The sequence below is a fragment of the Chiroxiphia lanceolata genome, chromosome 7, assembly GCF_009829145.1.
Source record: "Chiroxiphia lanceolata isolate bChiLan1 chromosome 7, bChiLan1.pri, whole genome shotgun sequence".
Lineage (NCBI taxonomy): Eukaryota > Metazoa > Chordata > Aves > Passeriformes > Pipridae > Chiroxiphia > Chiroxiphia lanceolata.
Genome location: NC_045643.1, coordinates 29,005,513 through 29,025,089, shown reverse-complemented (window position 1 = coordinate 29,025,089; position 19,577 = coordinate 29,005,513). Strand labels below are relative to the sequence as shown.

At 45.3% G+C, this 19,577-nt stretch overlaps 1 protein-coding gene across 2 annotated transcripts in view; it reads left to right on the top strand.

Moving 5' to 3' along the window:
* Nucleotides 1-673: 673 nt before the first annotated feature.
* Nucleotides 674-19,577, top strand: part of ADCY5 (adenylate cyclase 5) — a 206,482-nt gene continuing 187,578 nt past the window's right edge. Inside the window, exons 1-2 of one of the 2 annotated variants that reach the window (XM_032693460.1) lie at nt 1,775-1,865; nt 1,937-2,057. In XM_032693460.1, the coding sequence (XP_032549351.1) occupies nt 1,962-2,057 (96 nt within the window). In that variant the 5' untranslated portion in view covers nt 1,775-1,865; nt 1,937-1,961. Of the gene's footprint in view, nt 2,058-19,577 lie in introns of both variants that reach the window. The other variant, XM_032693459.1, reaches the window with a different exon arrangement.

The following is a 19,577-nucleotide window of genomic DNA, read 5'->3' as shown; positions in this document are numbered from 1 at the left end:
TCAGGGAGCGCCCCGGGGGGGCGAAGGGGTTAAGGGCGCCCCGCCCCCCGGGCGCGCGCATTGGCGGGGCGGCGGCGGCGGCGGCCAATGGCGGCGCGCGGCGGCGAGGCCGCGCCAATGGGGGCGGGCGGGGGCGGTGCGGCGGGCGCGCGGCTGAATGGGGAGCACAAAGCGGGGCCGGGACGCGCCGCCGCCGTGCCCGGCAGAGCCCCGCACCGAGACCGGTCCGCTGGCAGCGCGGGGAGGCGGCGCCGGGATCCCGCCTCGGTTTTGCCGGGTTTTTTTTCCTTTTAATTTTTTTTTCCTTCCTCTTACCCTTCAGGTCTGCCGGTTTCTCCCCTTTTCCCCCCCTGTGCCTGTGGAAGACGCGCTGCGGCCACCCGAAGGCACCGCGGCGTAGCGGGAGCGGCGGCCGTGTGCATGAGCAGCGCGTTTGCCGCCGGCCGTGCCTTGCCGCCGGGGCTCCGCCGCTGGGAGGCGAGGCGAGGCAGGAGCGCCGCCGCAGCCCGGCCCGCCCCGGGCATTCCCCCCGCCGCTCCCCTCGGGCAGGGGATGCTCCCGCTGCCGCCGGCTGCCGCATCCCTGCGAGCCTGAGCCTCCGCCCGCTCCCCGCCGACCGGCCCGCGGCGAAGCGCCCGCCTTGCGCGCGGCCCCGAGCGGCGGGGGCCGGGCGGGCGCGGTGCGGGTGCGCTGCGATGCGGGTCCCCCGCGGCGCCCCGAGCCCCTGCGGCCGCCGCCGCGCGGCTGAGGGCGAGCAGCCGTGAGCCGGGGGTGCCCCGGGCCCCGCGGTGCCAAGCGTGCTCGGCGGTGTCAAGCGCCGGGGCCGGCGATGGCGCTGCCCTGAGCGTCCCGCCGGGGACACCCCGGCTCCGGGGACGCCCGGCTGCTCCGGAGACTTTGGGGGCGTTTGCGGATTTTGCCTTTTTTTTTTTTTCTTCTTTTTTCCCCTAAACTTTTTTTCCCTGCCCGCTACCTTTTGGTTTTGTTTTTTTTTTTCTCGTCCCCCGCTCCTGCCCGGCGGTTGTCCTTTCGCCCGCGGCCCCGTCCCTTAGGGCATGTCCCGGTCCAATAGCGTGAGCCCCCCGGGCTTCGGCGGTCCCGCGCCCTGGGCAGGCACCGAGCAGCACCGCTCGGCCTGGGGCGAGGCGGAGGCCCGGGCCAATGGCTACTCCTACCCGCCGCCTCCCAACAGGTCCTCGGGCAAGAAGGCCTCCCGCATGTCGAGCAGGTGGAGGAGCGAGGAAGACTACGAGCCCCGTAGCCGCGGGGAGAGCGGCTGCAGGATGATGAGCTTTAGGTCCAAATCCGCCTGGCAGGAGCACGGTGACGACAGCCGACGTCACCGGTCCCGCCACCCGCCCGGCAGTGATTCCCCCGCTGCCCCCAACAATGCCAGCCCTCGACAGCTGGGGGAGCAAGGGGAGGTGCGGCCCCGCTCGGTGGAGCTGGGGCTGGAGGAGAAACGCATTAAGGCCAAGATTGATGAGCTGGAGGAAGAGGACGGGGACGAGGGGGACTCCGAGGCGGCCTTCTCCATGGGCAGTTGTTGCAGTAGCCTGCTGCAAATCTTCAGGTCCAAGAAGTTCCAGTCTGAGAAACTGGAACGCCTCTACCAGCGCTACTTCTTTCGGCTTAACCAGAGCAGCCTCACCATGCTCATGGCCGTGCTGGTGCTGGTCTGTGTGGTCATGCTGATCTTCCACGCGGCGCACGGCCACTATGAGGTATCCTATGTCGTGGTGCTCTCCCTGGCCATCCTGCTGATGGTGGTGCTGTGCATGGTGTGCAACCGCAACGACTTCCACCAGGACCACATGTGGTTGGCATGCTACTCTGTCATCCTGGTGATCCTGGCCGTGCAAGTGGTAGGGGTTCTGCTGGTGTGGCCCAGGAGCGCCTCGGAGGGCATCTGGTGGACCGTCTTCTTTATCTACAGCATCTACACACTGCTGCCTGTGCGGATGAGGGCCGCGGTCATCAGCGGGGTGGTGCTCTCTGCCATCCACCTGGCCGTCTCCCTCAAGATCAACGCAGAGGATAAGTTCCTCCTGAAACAGGTAGGCAAGCCCTGAGTGGTTTGGGTGTGTGCTTAGCATTGAAGGGCGAGGGAAGCAGTGTCCGACTTCCACAGGCCTGCCTGATGCTGGAAGGCTGACAGGGCTTTCAGTTGAACCCCTTGGTTACTACTGCCGAGTGGGATGTTGTCCAATGTGGTAGATAGCCCCTGTTATCTTGCTTTTTTCCATAGCTTTGGTGTTTTCTCATTTCTGCTAAGTTAAGGCTCTAAACATATAAGAAATGTGCCTTACTGGGTTCCCATGACAGCTGCTCCAGCACTGTCAGCCAGCCCTGCTAATGCCCTTCAGCTGTATTTAATGTAAACAGCCTTGTGCTAAGCACACCTGTGGAACGGTATCTGTGCGTGCTGCCATGTTACTGAGAAATGTGTGGAGAGTCTAGCTGTTCTTATGAGCTAGAGGTTATCCTTGTGTGTCACTCTGAGTTCGAGTCTGGGTTCCATGTCAGCACAAAGCTCGGGCGTCGGAAAGCGTACTCCTCGGGAATGGGGGGGTAGGCTTTTGGTTTAGCAGGAAGGTGTTTTGCTCTAAGATGTGCTGGAAATATCTACAGTGAAGAAGCCCAGAGTTCATATACAGCCAGGAAAAAAAAGTATGGCAAAAGTGCAAATGCAGGTTATTATTTAGCTGTGATATCATGTTTAACTGAAGCAGATCAGTTCACGGGAACAATAAGACTATTATCGAATATATTACAGTGCAGTTTTTAATTACCATATCTGTATCAACAACAGCAATACGAGGTGCCACTCTTCTTTCAAGCAAAGCAAGCAGCCTCCGGACTCATGTGCTTTAAGCTTTCCACGCACCGAGGCAATCAGGAAACCATCGACTTAAAATGCTGAAGCTGTGAGGCAGTTGTCATCCTTTTGATGTGCAGGACTCTGCACAAGGATGAGCCTGTCACAGAGTCAGCCCTGATGCTTGGGTGAACCCAGGGATTCTTTATTGAAATCAGGTGTTTGGTAGCTTTTCAACCCTATCACATAATACAAAATAAAGCTTTGCGTGCAGTGCCTCACTTGAGTCTCAGTTCTGAGTTGTTTTGAGTTCCACCTATGGCAGTGGCAAGAGAAGTTGTAGGGCTTAAATAAAACCTCATTAGGATGAGGCTGTCGCTGCTCTGCTATACAAAATTACTCTTCTCCCTCCTGCCCAGTTAAGCCTGCTTGGACAGTTTCTGGCTTTGTTCTTAGTTTGTTACAGATATTTTTATAAACTGTACATGGCATATTTTTATGTTTGCTATAAATGTCTTTTTGTGCATTTCCAGTGGAGAATACACTGTGAGTGGGACAGTTGCTGTTTTTCTGCTTGACTTGAAAAAGTTTGCTAATGGCATGAACTCTTCCCCACTGGGGCTCTGGTCTTGCAAAGCCTTGTGAGCGCTCTTGGCTTTTAAAACTGAGACTTGTCCTATTGAATTCAGTGTATTTGGAGACTGTATCCTTACATATGAAGGCAAAGCCCATCATGATCGTGGCCAAAAGACCTAGCAGTCCGTTATGAGCAGAGTTGAATTTGTAGGATCCTAATGAGTGCGTAAGATATGTTATAAAGTGTTGGTAACTGTATTTTAATAGGAAGGAGCCCAAATTACAAAGGACAAATGATTGACTCTCTCAGTGGAGAATTTGGGATGATTACAGCTCCCTCCCTTTCCAAACTGCAGGGTTATTTGGAAGAGGTTGGGCTTGTGTATAAGTATGCACTTGAGAAAGGCAAAAGCATGGGCTATAGGTGATGGTGCAGTATGCACAAATCTGTGCATTGCACAGTTGCTTTCCCTTTCGTACTAATGCTGGTTTTTTTCCTGCAGTTTGATAATAAACATTCAGTTAATGAGGAATGTCCTAGGAGTGCTCGTACTTTGTTTTCGAAGGTGGAGCCTCTCTCCACATTGCCTGCTTATTTTTCCTGCTAACACCGTCTCTATCTTGCTGTGGTCTAACGTTGGTGTAGCTCTGGCTGAATTCAGTGGGGTTGTACAAGGCCAAGAATCAGGTTCCTTGCACATTTGTGTATGAACATGAACTGCTATCTCTGGCTGGCTGATAGAAAAATCTGTTGTGCTGAGGATATCGCCTCACAGCTATTAACAGGCCTTCCTCGCTGGGGCTGTATCTCGTTGCCGTGGAAATCGGTCGTGTTCAGCTCTGTGCCCCTAATGGCACGCAAGCCCTATTTTCCTCCTCCAAACTACCAGGGGTAAAGGCAGATGAAGAATCATATAAATCGAGAAGAGGGAGTTAAGTTGTTTTCAGTGACTTCATGCTGGCAGTCACATCAGCCTGTGTTTTGTGGAGCAGGAGTGGATGTGAATGCATTCGTGACTATGTGACCAGATGGTACTTCATACCCGGCAGTCACATAAGAAAGGCTAGTTAGGATGTATATCCCCTTTCCTCTCTTTTCCATGACATTTTTAACTATAAAACTTCAGCAAGTTCTTCTTCATGGGGCTTTTTGCTTTTAATCCTCTCCCAGTCGTTTCCAAGCCACAAGAAATCATACACTCCTGTTATTATCCACTGACATTCAAAGCTGGGTGACTCTTGTATAGACTCCTGAGCACTTTTATGAGGTTCAGGAGCCTGTTAAAAACTCCTCTTTCTCAAGAGAGTGAAATTCTTGGGTTTTAAGTCCCTTTTGGGAGAAAGGCAGCTTGTTGGATTCTGTTACCAAGGATGCATGGTTTTATTGTCTGAATTATCTTCTCTTACCATTACTGAACTTCTCTGTCACCAAACTCTCTGATCAAAGGCTGTGATAGTCAGACTTCATGGAAGAGTTAATGCAGTCAGCTGTTTCTGAATCGGTAAAGTGACAGGAGTAAAGGTAGTTGTGATCATTCAGTCTTAACTGAGCTGCTTTTTTAAATAATTCTTCTGGGGTCACTGGATTTGGAAAGTAGGTTCTGACTTCTGTTTGCTACCTGGTGGAGTCTGGGGTTTGTCTTTAAAAAGAGTGCCCTGAGCACCCCTATCAGAAGCAGTGGGTATACGTGGTACCTCTGTGTCTGATTGTGTAGGGGCAATGATCTTGCCTTCTTGAATTGATGTTGATTGAAAAAAATGCTAATTAATACAAATTATTTCATTATATTAAAAAGTTATCCAATGCTGGGGGAAGGGAATTTACTTTACCGAGCACAGTGAATAGATGATGCTCCACCAACTACAAATTTTGATTGCTTAAATGTGGGAGGTTTTGTGTGTTTCTGTGCTCCATTAATTCTAGAGGGACTGCTTCTGGATTTTTTGGGGAGGTAATGACTGCATTTGCCTTTAGGTTTATGTCCTCGTGTTATTCTGGGACAGTTTGGATTACCAATGTTTTTCATTGCATAGAAGTCTGTCCGCTCCTCTTTGTATATAAATGTATCTTTTTCAGGCCAGCCTTTTCCATGTGTTGGTTTCCGTAGGCTTTCAGGCTCTGAAAACACACTCAACTCCTGGATTCACATAAGAATTACTTTGCGTGAGCGAGGCTTTCTAATACTTAACTGAGAAAGAAATACCCTGTTTCCCAGTAAAAGCTGCCTTGCATTCACAGCAAAGATAACACAGATTTATTGTCTGCTCCGATCGGAAGGAGCTGCCTGGCTGACCCATGGACTTGTACAGGCACATGGGAAGTGCTCGCAGCGTACGGGCTGCTGATGCTTAACTGAAATCATGTGAGACCAGCTGCCCTCAGTGCAGATTGCCTTGAGTAAGCACTGGCATTTTTGTAAGGCTGGGGGCTAAGGGACAAGGAATTTCACAAGAGAGTTTATTGGGCTCTGAATCAGACTTAAAAAGGGATGGGGATTGTGTGTGGGAGTGGGTGGGGGACGAGGAGTAAGGGATAAGAATGCCATATATACAAACATCAAACGAACCTGTGAACTGAGGTTAGATTTACTCCTATTTTCCCATCCAAACCTCTTTTATTGTAACTTTCTGAGGTTCCTTGTTCAAGAATACATTTAAGCCTTTGTAGTTTATTAAGTCAGTGCAAGTGAGTGAGTGTTAAGGTACCACAAAAAATAATACTTTTTTTTTTTTTTGGTTTGTGTCAGTAACCTCACTGAAAGAGAAACTGAAACGTACTGGTCTCTTTCCTCCTCAGATATTTCTGCAAACCTTCTGCGAAGAATCTCTGATAGCAAAGTTCTGAACAACTGCCCCAGCACATGGCTTTTTTTTTTTATGGCTCTCTGAACTTAAGGCTCTTGATGTTGATCTCCTTGTTGCTCGACCCTTTTCTGTATGTTTCCATCATAACAACATTACATTAGTACTCCTCATCCTTCACTTCTGAGAACTGTGTGTATGTTGGCCTTTCAGTCTGTCAGTCTGTGTTAATGGTACATGATTGATCTGCAGCTGCATGGTGGCTCTCTTGAAAGTGCAGCATTTCGGTTTAACCATTTCTAGGAAGATGTTGCTATGAAAACATACGCAATCTCTCTTTTTGTTTTTTTCTATATGAACTGTCACTTCAGCAGGGCTAAAAACAAATTCTTACTGTAACAGGGTGTCATCTTGAGTCTTGTGGATGTCTTCTAGCATCTTTTTAAATGCAGTTTGAATGGCATTCAACAAGAAGTTAGTCACATAGTAGGAGAATTGGTACTGTATGTTCCATCTCAGCGTCAGCATGCTCAAGATATGTAGGTGATGACTGATTTAAAGAAGGCAGATCCTCAGAAGTGTGTAAATCAAGTCACTGTATTGTGCTTTCATTGTCTTCAAGCAGACTTTATTTATCAAGGAGGAGAGATGAACTACCTGAAATGCAGATAATCTGTGTGTCAGTTTTCCTATGGTTGCGTGCTGCCTGTTGTACTTTTTTCCGCCTGGAAAATAAATTTGAGTAATGTTCATTTAAGACATTTAAGATGATTTTTAAGGCGCTTGGCCACATGAGGCCAGGTACTGTGTGCCTCAAACAGCACTTTATGCAGAGCAGGCCATTGATATCAGTAGGGCTCTCATGCAGTAGGAAGTACTCCAGCACTGCTCACTGTTGAAGAATCTGCCTCAGCAGCAGTTGGACCGAAGTTAGTGAAAATTGATTTGCGGTCTTTTGTTCAGGGAAAAAATGGCAACCTCAAATATTCAGTAACTGTTGCACTCATAGTTGCCTCCCTAGTGTAATTCTGTATCAGAGGTAATTAAATAAATTCCCAAGGTATTGCGTATCAATTAGTCCTTTGTAGGAATATTATCTGTATCTCTGGGGAATGCATGCGTTGCTTGGGGTTTACAAAGGCATATCTGTTTTTCTTATCTCCTAAATTACCCTATGATCTTGCCACCTCCCAATGTCCCTCCTTGCTTTATCTTCTTTCCTCCCACCATGAATAAGTTTAATATTTCACTGTAATGTTCACTGGTATCAAAAGCTGTTAGTGTGACAGTGTTAGAGTGCTGTGTGTCTAATTTTTCCATGTTTCTGGATTCTTAATTGTCTCGATAAACTGACCCATCTGACTGATTTCTCTCAGCCTCGTGGTGGTAATCGCGGTCTTATAGCTGGTTTGGATCTTGGTGAATTGAAGACGAAATCTAATGGGGATGATTGAGGTGCATAGCAAAAGACTTGTTCTTCTAGGCATTTTTATGACATTCTTGAAAAGGCAGAGTGTGCTGGTTCTGTTTACTTCTGGAGAGGTGAAGATAGTTTAGCAAAGTGTTGGGATTCATTGAGATGCATGAGGCAAAAGGATAGCTTTTTGTGCCCTAGTCTTACAAAGCAGTTGTTGACTTGTCCTTTAGGGTCCTGGGCTTGATGGCTTAGTTTGACACCAGTGTGCCCCCCCGTTCTCTGTTAGAGACCTGTCCAAGGCAGGACATCTTATTTACATGGTCTTTTGTGATTAACCACATTCAGAAGATTTATAGACCTGACAGCTGATTTTCCTGGTGCTAAAGGCTCGCTGGAACTGGTCGTGCCCTCCTGGATCCTGAATTGGCTCAGTGCTTCCTAAATGCCCTTTTAGTCCGAGTTCGCTGTTGTGTGGGCAGCACTGCCAAGGTCTGGGGTGGAAGAGGGCTGGGACTCAGCCCAGCTGGAATGTGAACTTTGGGCACCAGACTCTTTTCCAAGTGTATTCAATTTGTGTCTGATTAGCTAATCTTTCAGTCATGTACCATAGCTCCTTCTCTGTCTTTCAAGAAAGTGGAACAATTGCTAACTTTTTGGCCATTGCAGTAGTTGGAATAGTTACAGTCTTTGGGAATAGCTGATTTGGTCATCATATTTTGGTACTACCTGGATGTAACTCTCATTTTCTAATTGAACTGAAAAAACCTTTCCTTCTGTCCTGATAGAGATGCAATGAAAAATCTCCAGCAGCAGCTGAAAAACTGAGAGGTAAAAATTGAAATTATTTTGACAGCAGCTTCCATAAGTGTGGTAAAGTGATCCAATCTGTAGCTGGTAGTGGCTTCTGAGAACCTGTGCTTTGAAAAGCTTTGAAATGCTCCTGTCTTTCTATTCTCTTTTTTTTTCCCCCCTTCTCTTCCCTTTTTTTTCCTTTCTCGTCTCTTTTTTTCCCTTCTCATATTTTGTTTTTCCTTCTCATCTGTCTTTAGTTACTTTTTCTTTTTTGTTCTTTTTTCCTTTTGTTCTTTTCCCTGTTTGTTCTTTTTTTTAATTGTCTCTTCTATCTTGGTTTTTTTTTTTTCCTTCTTATTTTGTTTTCCCTGTGCAGGTGGGTGTGGTTCAGAGGAAATTCCCACTTTTGTTTGGGAAGGTAGAAGACAGGGCTCCAAGTTTTGCCAGCCTTGGGCAAGCTTTGTCCTCCTGTCTGCTTTATACTGTGGGATTTACATGGCACCTTGCACGGGTAATCTGTACCCAGAAAATGTAATGTGGAGGGAGCTGGAATGCACCAGTCTCCCCCAAGTCTTCCAGCTGCTACACAATTTTATGATGTGTTACATGGGGTTTTTTTTCATGGCCCAGAGGGATAGGACAGTGACAAAGTGTGTGCAAGGAATGTGAAGATTCACAGTTTCTGGGAAGTGGGTGGAGTTCCCGTATAACTGCTGTGTGACTTTTTTCATCTCCTGTGAGTCCTGTGTTTTGATGTGGGATATACTCAGTGTTAGTTCCTTCCCTCCCTCTGAAGTCTAGCCTGGTGATCTGAACTTGTGATATCTTTCATCCATGGGATGCTCTTTCTTCTTTTTGTTTTGACATTGATGATACTTTTAAAAAAATATTAATTTTTTTTTGTCTTTACCTGAGATGTATCCTACTGCTGCCAGAAACTTAATTTGATTCATTATTCTGGAGTCCTTAGGCTAGGTAAAAACCCAAGGGGAAATCTCATGTGAATGAAAAAAACACAACCCCAAAGATATTAAAAAGGATAATGTAGTTATGAGGGGGTGTGGGAAACAGACAAGAATTTTAATATTTGTCTCCTGAGCTCCTAAATGTTCTCACCTTATCATAAGAAAGCTTGAAGTTTCTAGCACTTACTAAGAGCACACATAAAATGACTGCCAGGCCAAGACAAGAGTCAAAATGCTTTTTAGCCCCTGCAGCTGGACCACTCCCAATGAAACCATCCATGATGTTTTATGATGATGCTGAGTCTGGCAAGCTTCACCACTGGCAGGTACAGGAATGGCATCGTTGAGCAGATCTGTGGTAGAATTTAGCATGAGATGATCTTGTTCTGACACTGAGAGAAATGGACTCTATATTACATTTTAAAGCTCTGCCTTCTGCATTCAGCCTTGCTCCTGAATGCTCGCAAAGCTCTGTCCCATCAGGAGCCTGGTAGATAGACCAGCTTGTGAACTGCTTCAGCCAGACACAGTCAGGTTTGCATCACAAAGATGATGCGTTTACAAACAGTGGAAGCTCCCACAGTTAAAGAATTAATGGTGGCAGCATTGGCATCACCACAGTATTGCTTCTGGTGCCAGGCTGGCCTGACTGACGCTGAGTAGGACTTCTGTTACAGCACTCACTATAGAAAGTTTCATTGTATTGTCAGGCTTTGTTCTGCAAATAAAATATCATCATGTACTTTTTTTTTTTCTTCATATTTTTAAGTCACTAATGCAATTGCCATGTGTCCTTACTCCCTTCCCCAGACATCAGGAACACAAATCATCTTTGTGTGTTGATGTTATCAGGACTGTCTGTAGTGTACATTGTATAGTCATCATTTGTGGCTTCTACTTCATAGTAGCAGAAACAACAGAAGAGAAGTGTATTTCAAAGCATCCTCAATCCTACCCTTACTTTGTTTATAATTCCTTTACCTAGACTGCTTCTTTTGCAGTTTGAGTGATGAATTTGCAGATTAAATATTAAACTGCCTTTTCTTTTCATGAAAAGTTTTACACACCCATGTAATACCCATCAAATTTTTTACTGTGAATTGGATCTTTGTGGTACTTCTGTGCCACTGTGGTACTGCTGTGGTACTCTCTTTTCCTGGGAAACCTTGCTTTTGGGAGGTTGAGTTTTGGGAATTAAAGCTGCTCTACAAATTTAACATGCACATTCCACTAGTATCAGAGTGCATCTTTGCAGACAGTAAACAAAGGACTGTGCTGATACAACAGAGAGGGAATAGAAATAAAGGTTTTGTGTTTCTTTTTTTTTTCCCCCCAGACATTAGAAATTGATCTCTCAAAGCAGCAACTTACGCAAACTGTTTATTCTTCAAATATGTTTGCAGCTTGTATAAGACATTCTGTCTCACTTCATAGTCAAAAGAAAAGGCTGTGACATTGCTTACAGGAATCTGTCATAAAACGTTGCTGATGCAAACAGTTCCCTGGCTGTGTTTTCCCTTCCAGAAAAAGCCATGGCTCCTTCCCTAAATTCTCTGCGCTAGGCTAAATGCTACAAGCACTGCTCTCTGTGTCCCTCTGACTCTGAAAACTGAATTCTTAGAGCTAGCAATGTGGTAAGGAACTACTCAAATCAGTATTTCTAAAAACAGTAGTTTGCTGGTCAGCCTACAGATGACAGAGCTACTCAGACATGCTTGCTGAGTGATGAACTCTTTCCGTTTGCTGTAAGCTGCCCAACAGCAGCTTTGTGTGTGTATTCTTGCTTAACATGTGGGTGTTTATACACAGAGTTGCACAAACAGGATGACCAAGGGATGTGTTCATTATTAATGATGTTTTCCTTTGAATGGGATTTCTTTTTTTTTCAGGCAGGTGGTTACTGGTAATCTCATAGAGGAAAGGAAGAAGTGCTCTGTGGTTCTAAGGAAAGAGGCTGCTCTGCAGTGTGGTGGGAGAATGTGTAATTACAATGTCAGTGTCACTCATGCTAAAAGCTAAATGCAGTCTCTAAAACCATTGAACATGAAGTAGGTTTCTAGTGTGGGAACTGCTATTGTGTGGTTAACTATCTGGGTCTTAAGGCCAGGAAGGACTATCAGGCTCATTTAATGGTACTCACTGAACAATTCTTCTGTTCAGATGGTATGGAATAAAAAAAAGCTTAAATGCTGAATTGTACAGTATTTTTTAGTTGAAAAAAACAATCTGCAGTGATCTATGAACTGAAGGTGAACTGAAACAATACTTTTTTTCCTCTCTTCTTTTAGTAAGACAGGATTATAACACTCTGTGATGGAACAGATTTGGGGTATTTCTCTTCTTAAGTTGGTGGCATCTACTTAAAACATAACACAGATGGACGTGTTAGTTGTGAAAGGGTTCTGACATCATGCCTGGATTTTTTACTGGGTAATTCTGTTCTTGCCTTCTTAATTGATATTGAATATGGCTTTTTTTTTTGCTCCATTTCTATTCTGGGCTTTTTAGCAGTACACCACCAAATAGCTGCTGTGCATATGTGGGTTTACTATCATATCTGAGAAATTTGCAAGGCTGTTCACAAGCCAGAAAAATGAGGGAACAGAGTTGAGGCTTGTGTCTTCTTCATTGTGTTGGTGTCCTGGAGCAAATGTGACTCCCCTGGTATGACAGATATACTGATAGCTTTTGAAAGGTACAAAACCAGAGATGGAAGGGTTGAAGGATACTGCCAGAGGTCAGCTACACCATCCCACTGCATCAAGACAAGACCAAGTCAGCCTAAACCATTTGTGGCAGGTACTAATCACAGATTCATCTGAAAAAAAACTTCCTTTATGTATGTGCTCTCAGAGGTCACAAAGGTATTGATGTGTTCTCTCATTTGTTGTTTTGTTGGTGTTTTGGTTTGGTTTTTTTTAAGCAACAAGCAAGCACAGCCAGGGGTAGGAGCAGACAGTACAGAAGAGCGTCCTGACTAGAGTTTTCTGGCTACTCCTAGCTGAAACTGGTGCTTAGTTTCCTTGTTTCACCTGGCCTTAGTTCAATCCCACCCAAAGTCTGCCTTCTCTATTGTCACAAACAGTAAGTTTGAATGACATCTGGCACAGCTGGGTCTCATCCCTGGGTGAGGCCTTCCTGAAAGCACTGCAGTACAAGCAATAAGCTTGAAGGTTACATGTCCTTTCACAGCTAACTTCCCTTTTGGTGTCCCACTCCTTCTCAGCTGTCAGGATGGCTGTCCTCAGGTAGCTCTTAGCACTCCAGGACTGCTTCAGGGACTCTTAAAAGTGTCTGCATTTTGCAGCGGTGGTCAAAATTACTGTGAAAAAATACTTAGGGGAAGTATTTCCTGCAAATATTTTCATCTCTCATTAGAGAAGTTAGGAGACTGCAATTTGTTTTTGTTTGTTTTCCTTCTTCCCTAATGTAGGGTAATGGGTAGCTGGCTGTTTCATGACACTGAAGGTTTGTCCAAGTATGATGTTTAGGAAGGGTAACACCAGGTAGATTAGTTAACCACAATATAGAGCCCACTATACAAAAATTATAGTCCACTGCTGAAAACCACTTACTTCTCTATTTTAGATGTAAATGGACCGAGTTAATTTAATTCACTTCCAGAGGGAATGCAAACTAATAAAGTCCCGCTTGTTAAGAGAAGTGTTCTCACAGGTTTAAATAATTTTCTTCAATTTATTTTGATGAACTTTTCTGAACCAGAGCAATCTTTACTGTAATATCTCCAGGGTAAGACTGTAGCTTATGTAAGTCAGGAGTACTTTTTATTATTAACTTAGTGTATTGCCCTTATATGCCATTTTCTGTTAAAAGAGATAGTGCCCGGCCCCTCTGTGCTACGGTGCTGTCCCCCTTGGCAAGGGCTGGGGCCAGTTGTGATAGGGACAGAATCAAGAGAAGAGCTTATCTGTCATGTTTAGCCAGCCCCTGGCCCCATTTCCAAACTAGTTTTCAGGAGCCTGGTCATGAGTGTCTCCTTGATGTGCCTGTTTCTGTGTGAGGGGTGCTGCTCACAACTCATCCTTCACAGAGAAATGATCTGCTGTCAGAGCATGGCCTCTTGCTTGGGGCTGAGACCAAACCTTTCCATTGCAAATTCCTTAGCAACTGTGACTGGAACTGTATGTCTGGGATCCCAGGTTGTTAAACGCTGAGGTGGCAGGTGATGCTCTTCTGTGTCTTTCCCGGGAGAAGCTCCTTTGGTTTCTAGCAGTTCTCCTTCTGTTTAATCCATTTGCAGTACTCCATACGCTATTCAGCCAGTGCCTTGCTGCAGCATGAGCATATCTTCTGCATGTCAGACTCCATGGGGAGATGCTGTGACAGCTCCCTGCCTGCCAAACCTCCTGCTGAAGGTTATTGGAGAAATATTGTGCTCCCTTCAAATGGGTGGCATTGTAACATTGGCTTCTGGTGGAAACAGCATTTGGGGTCCGGGCTGAGTGAAAGTGTTGATATTTTCTTTCAGTAAAAGGGAAAAAAACCACGAAGAGTGCCTTGTGCACAAAACAGTAGCCTTAGGCGGAGATGCAGATTTCTGGGCTGAGTTAACTAACTTCTGAATCTTAATGGCCATGATACCTCCTCCCACTGCTATTCCCTGTCCCAGCTAGATCTAAAAGGAATCTTACTTGTGTTCAAACCATACTCTAAATCATTGTTGCTTTGTCTAGTTTCTATTTAGCACCACAAGAAATTAGTTGGAATCTAAATGCTTTCTGCCTATCCACTAAAAATACCTTTTTCCCTCTGGCTGCTTGCAAAGTGCTTTAACTCCCCTCAGGGCTTTTCTGTATGAAGGGACAGCTGGTATAGAACAATAGTGACTGATTTACACTGATCAATCCTCACATTACTGAAAGGCATCTGTCTTGTACTAGGGACCCTGCAGCGCATAAGAGATGCTGGTGGAAGATGTGTCTGCAGTGTCTCCTCTCTCCCCAGCCTTACTCCTCTGTAGGTTCTGGGAAAAAAACAACTGGGAAGAAATACTGTAAAAAAAAAAATTAACAGTGAGAGGTGCATTTTTTTCCTCTTTTTCACTTATGTGATAATGGAACATTGAGGGTCTGGTTTTCCACAGTTTTGGCTGTGTGTGCTTTAGCAGCATTTCCTACCAAACAGTCATACTCAGGAACTGAAATGGTTTTTTTTTGCAGCCCAACTCAACTAAAGTTAGTTTAGTCTACATATTTGGACCAAGATAGTTTGGGAGGTGCACATGCACACCTAAGTGGGCAGATCAGAGGGGTGGTAACACCTAGTGAGGAAAAAAGGAGCTTGGAGCAAACACAGCTGGAGGATGTTAAGGATATGTTAACGTTCTCATAGGGATATATGCTGCCTCTCAGACTTTACTGGAGGGAAGGGCATAAACCCTTTTTTGTGGAATTACAGAATGCTTGGGTCAGAAGGGACCTTAAAGATCATCTAGTTCCAACACCTTGCTGTGGACAGGGATACTTCCACTAGACCAGATTACTCAGAGCCCCATCATCCTGGCCTAGAATACTTCCAGGGATGGGGCATCCACAACTTCTCTGGGCTACCTGTTTCAACTGTCTCACCGTTCTGTTTTCCAGGAAACCTTAACAAAAAAGGAGAGAGGATGGCAAGCATATCTTTCCACCTGCTGCAGCCTACCCTTCCTCTGCTTTTTCCTTGCTTTCACCTCTTCAGTGATGGTAAACAGCCACAGGAGAAGGCCCAGGCAGTGCAGTTCTGTGTTCCTGCCACTGGTGTTTATTTTCTGGTGCACTTTACCTGGCAGGTAACTAGGAGAACCCTGGCAGCCATCAGCTTTCACTGACAGCAATCAACTAGTGTTGCTTACTGACAAAAGAAAAGACAGTTGCATAAGGTGGCTGCAGGTTAAATCTCCATTGCCCTGTGCTCACAGTGACAGCAGGAATCAGGTTGTATCAGATGGCTGTATACTTTTCTCTTGCCTTGGTAAGAAGCTCCAACTTTGTTAATGTTTTGAATGTCTCTGGCAGTTTGGTAGAGTTTCCTTTTGTTCTCTGAATAAACTGCAGCGGATAACTTTATGAAAAAACAGTACTGCACTGACTCCCTCCATTTTTTATTTTTTTTTTTTGGTACAAGTGGAATGTGTGTGAGAGCATGATCCAACAAGTGTTACTTTGGAAGGACTGCCTACTGCATGGGATTCAAGTAGTGCCTGCTCCCTTGCACTTCATGTGAGGGCAATTAGCGCACGTGCATGGCAATTAGTGCTGCAAATGAGTCCACACGGGTGTATTCTGCCTCTTAATGGCTTGCTTTCCTCCTCTTCCAAAAGAGCAACCAAGCAGTCTCAAAGGAACCTGCTGCCTTCTGATATTTAATTTGCTTCAGGCTTACCTTGGCATCCTGCCTCTTTCTTCTGCTGCCTGGCCTGGCCCACCTGCCTGTTCTCTACCAGCGCTGCAAAGGAAACGATACCTATTTCTAGAAATTCAGGCCATGACTTGCCTGATGTGCTGTGCTTGGCCTCGCAGACATCCAGCATCATCCTCTCCCTGATGTGCTTTGTCACTCCTGGTTTCTTGACCTCTTTTCAGCTGAACGTTGGGGTGGTTTCTGGTGAACTGCACTGCAGAACTCACCTGACAAAGGAACATGCTGGTGGAAAACTGCAGACCAATTGTCCTGTTATCCCTTTTCTTGAACTAGATATCTGCAGTGATGGGGGCCTTAAAATATCTGTGATATGCAGTGTTTATTTGTGACCAACAATGACTCTGGAGTGTGTATGTGCTGGAGTATAATGGTGTGTCTATAAATTACATATATATGGAGTATGATTCTTAATCAAAATGTTAACTCTTCCAAAAGATTTTTAAAATGAGACTGAATGGGAAAGATCTGGCAAAAAACTTTCAGCAGGAATACTCAGTGATTACAGGAAAAGTAAGGGATTAAATACTAGAAGAGACCTACAAGTCATTGACAGTAGGAGGAGGCCATGGAAGAGTAGATGGGCTACGTTGAATCAATAATGAAGTTTTGGTGCAGGCCTCCTTGTATTGCTTTCTTCATTGTAGCAGAGCACCTTGCACCATAGATCACTCACCTAGGTTTGTTTTTTAAATACTTGACAAGTTATATTTTACAGTGTCTTTAATAGGAAACTGGTAGTTTATGATTTATATTTTTGAGATGTAACCCTATTTTTTTTCCCCCAGAAGCTGACAGGAATGCTCTGGATGGGAGTATGGAGTAACCAGCTTTACTCTAGTAGAATGGATGCTGTAGGCAAGAAAAAGTTCAGCATTAGTCCCTGTAAAATTCTTAGAGAACTCTTCCACTGGGGATGACACACTGGGTTAATGGTGTTACTTGGGAGCCTTTTTTATGCACCACTGATTACCGAGACAGTTCAAATGTGGGTCAATTTTTCTTTCTTTTTTAAGTAGACTTTGCTCAGACATGCAAGCTGTTGCTTTCTAGAAAATGTGGGTCAAGTGCTGTTTTGCCGAGGAAATCAGGAGGTTATTTACTTAGCTTGCATTAATACTCAAGTGCTTCCCAACTTTCTTGTACTGAGGTCCTATGCTGTTATGCTGATGTTTCTGTAACAGAAGTGTGGCATTGAGCCATGATTTCGTGTCATCAGGACCACTGGCTTGTGTGATTTACAAAGTGGATGGAGTTCACCAGAGATTGTGCGAGCCCCGTTATTGTGGCTGCCTTCAAAACTGGCTTCAAACTCATGAAAAGCATCTGTCACAGGAGTGCTTGGTGACTTTTGGGAGGAGCTGGGGCAGACAGACAGAAACTGTGTGTGGACAGGACTGCATATCCCTACTCATGAATTAATGAACATAGGAACAGACCGTGGTTGAGGAGGTCTTGGGGGATAGAATATTAACCGTGGTGAAAACAATCCTGGAGGAGCACATTTATCTGTGGCTGGTACTTTACACATGTGTCATCATAGAATTTCAAAGAAGGCCTTAAACAAAACATCTTTATGGAAGAACAAAACAGCATTGTCAGCAGTGACCAAAGACGCTGTGCCGGCACCTCTTTCCATAACTGTGCTCTGAACTGGTTCGAGTTCTGGGGCTGTCCTGAGGCTGTTGCCTGCTCAGCTGCGTGTTGGCATCTGCCTTGGAGGGTTTGTGATAATGTGGTACAGAAAACAGTGGCTGAGCTTTGTTTTAACCTAGCTACTTTTTTAAATCAACTTTTTTTTTTTTTTCTCTCTCCTCCAGACTAACATAACTTGTCCTAAAGGAACAGTGTATGGAATAGTGCGATTATTTTTTTTTATTATTATTTTTTTTAATTTTTTTTTTTCCCAAGCAGCTGTGTTCACGAGCACTCCCCTGCTTTGAGTTGGGGAGGCTGTGTTCTAGCCCTCTGCAGTGATTGTGTGTTTGATCCAAGGTTTTGGTTTTTCGATCAGCCTCATAGCCAGCAGAGTCCCTCTCCATGCCGAGCTGTTTGAGGAGCGTGACTAAGACACTGATCTGATTCCTCTGATGAGCATCACAGAATTCATGTGTCTTGATCATGGTAGAGTCATAGTGCCAGAATGAAGTGGGATTTGGTGTGCTGTGCAGCATTTCATAGTTGTCACAAGGAACCTATGGGACAGCTGGCTTGACCCATCTACCTAGCAGGACAAAAGGAATTATTATAGCTTCCCAAGGTCCTTGGCTTTCCAGCCTCATGAGGGAAGGAGGAAGGGTCTGAGGAAGGAGTAGAAGCTTCTTCCTACATCCTCTTGAATTTGTTAAATTGTGAACAAAGTTTCCAAAGCCACTCTTTCCTGTAGTGCCTAAGTTGTCAACATGGGACGCCTTGGCGCATCTGAAAGCTCCCATGAGGGTCTTGTGAATTTAGACATCTAAAATCTCCCTGAAGAGAATTTTTCATTGATAACAGGTGTGACCCGCCTCCTCTTGCCTCTAACCACTTCTACAGCATAACTAATAATCTTGTGGGCTTCTGTATTTCCTACTGTTCAGTCCAACTTCTGGATGTAGGTGCACTTGAAGAAGTGAGATATATGGGATGGTGGAATTAGGTTTGTGGGACCCTGGGAGGGGTCAAACTGAAAATGGGATGCAGAGGAGAGTGTGTGTAAGGAGGCAGTAAGCGCATGCGTAAGATGAAGGGGGCTTGTGGGCTTATATGGAGGTGGTAAAGGCAGCAGACTGAGAAAAACCAGGACAATCAGTAGGATGGTACATGGAGCTGAGGAGAGGCAGCTGTGAGATGTCATTAGAGTTGTTATTTTCAGAGTAAACTTGTCTTTGTTCTTTTGAAGGCAAGGACCAGTGTTGTTATATGGACCAGATCAACAAATTTTTAATTTTCTTCTCTCCCTTGAACAAAGGAAAACATTAGAAAGAAGTTGCAATTAAAATGAATTGTGAAGTGTTATCTGGTGCCTGCTGAGAAAAATCTCATGAGCTGGCTGAATTAGCAGTCTGATAATGTGCTGTGTAGGATGCAGGGAAGCACAGAGCCTTGGCTGTGGCACCAAAAGGGCCAAGTAGGCCCAAGACCTGCTGCTGCCTTGGAGGGGGCTGTGGGTATATGGCAACAGGCTGAGCGTGTAATGATTGCTCAAAATTGTCTGAAGGAGTTTTCAAATAAGAGGGTGAAGGGAAGAGAGGACAAGGTGCTGGATGGAAGGAACAAATAGAGACTGGTACTCTGAAGATGAGACTCAGAATGTCTTACCACAGATCTTAGACTGGGACTAACAGTTACAGAATTTTCCTGGTGTGCACGTGCTTGTCCTTTTTTCACGTGTGATTTCTCCATAACAATCATCTCTCAGCTGGGACTGACAATGGAAAAATTGTAGGAAACTTTCACTAAACAACTTGGTGGCAGGGCTACCTCCTGTTTTGAGCTTTTCTGTTTTAAAGGAACCATCTGCTGTATAACTATAAACACAGCAGACCACTAGCAAGTTTAATCATCCAAGGGTCAGTATCCATCTAACGCAATCTGCTGGCAGGCCCCTGTGCCCTGTCTTTGTGTTGCTGCCACCACCTCTTCTTCCAGACTTCAAGCCTCTGGAATTGGGCAAAGTTAACTTTGCAGATCAGAAGCTTCCCACAGTGCGGTGACAATGCCCTCCTGCACATGCCAAATTACTGGGAGCAGGCAGACCCATAAATATGTGAAGCTGGTGTGTCACTTTAGCTGCAGTCACGCTGGA